General features: G+C 53.0%; 1 protein-coding gene across 1 annotated transcript in view; it reads left to right on the top strand.

The window, feature by feature from the left end:
• LOC119582374 (amino acid transporter AVT1B-like) overlaps window positions 1-230 on the top strand; it is a gene marked incomplete at its 5' end in the record, with an annotated part of 51,324 nt that extends 51,094 nt beyond the window's left edge. The window contains one exon of the mRNA XM_037930588.1: window positions 72-230. Within this exon, the coding sequence (XP_037786516.1) occupies window positions 72-225 (154 nt within the window). The remainder of the gene's footprint in view (window positions 1-71) is intronic.
• Window positions 231-236: the final 6 nt, after the last annotated feature.

Here is a 236-nt window from a genome sequence, read left to right as displayed (position 1 = left end):
GTACACACACACGCGCACATATAAATGCCCGTACGTTAACTCATAAATAAGAACGTCTTCTCTCTCCTTAGGAACCTGGCGCGGTGGGAGTTGGTCCTCCTGATCGTCATCATCGTCGTGGGCACCGCCGGCGGCGTCGCCTCCAGCTACTCGGCGCTCAAGGAGATTCTTACCCCACAGGCTTTCTCCTTCACGTGCTTTTCTCGAAGTATTTTTCTCGTGTAGTGTGTCTTGCT

Source organism: Penaeus monodon, chromosome 15 (assembly GCF_015228065.2).
Source record: "Penaeus monodon isolate SGIC_2016 chromosome 15, NSTDA_Pmon_1, whole genome shotgun sequence".
NCBI lineage: Eukaryota > Metazoa > Arthropoda > Malacostraca > Decapoda > Penaeidae > Penaeus > Penaeus monodon.
This window is presented reverse-complemented; position numbering and strand designations above follow the sequence as displayed.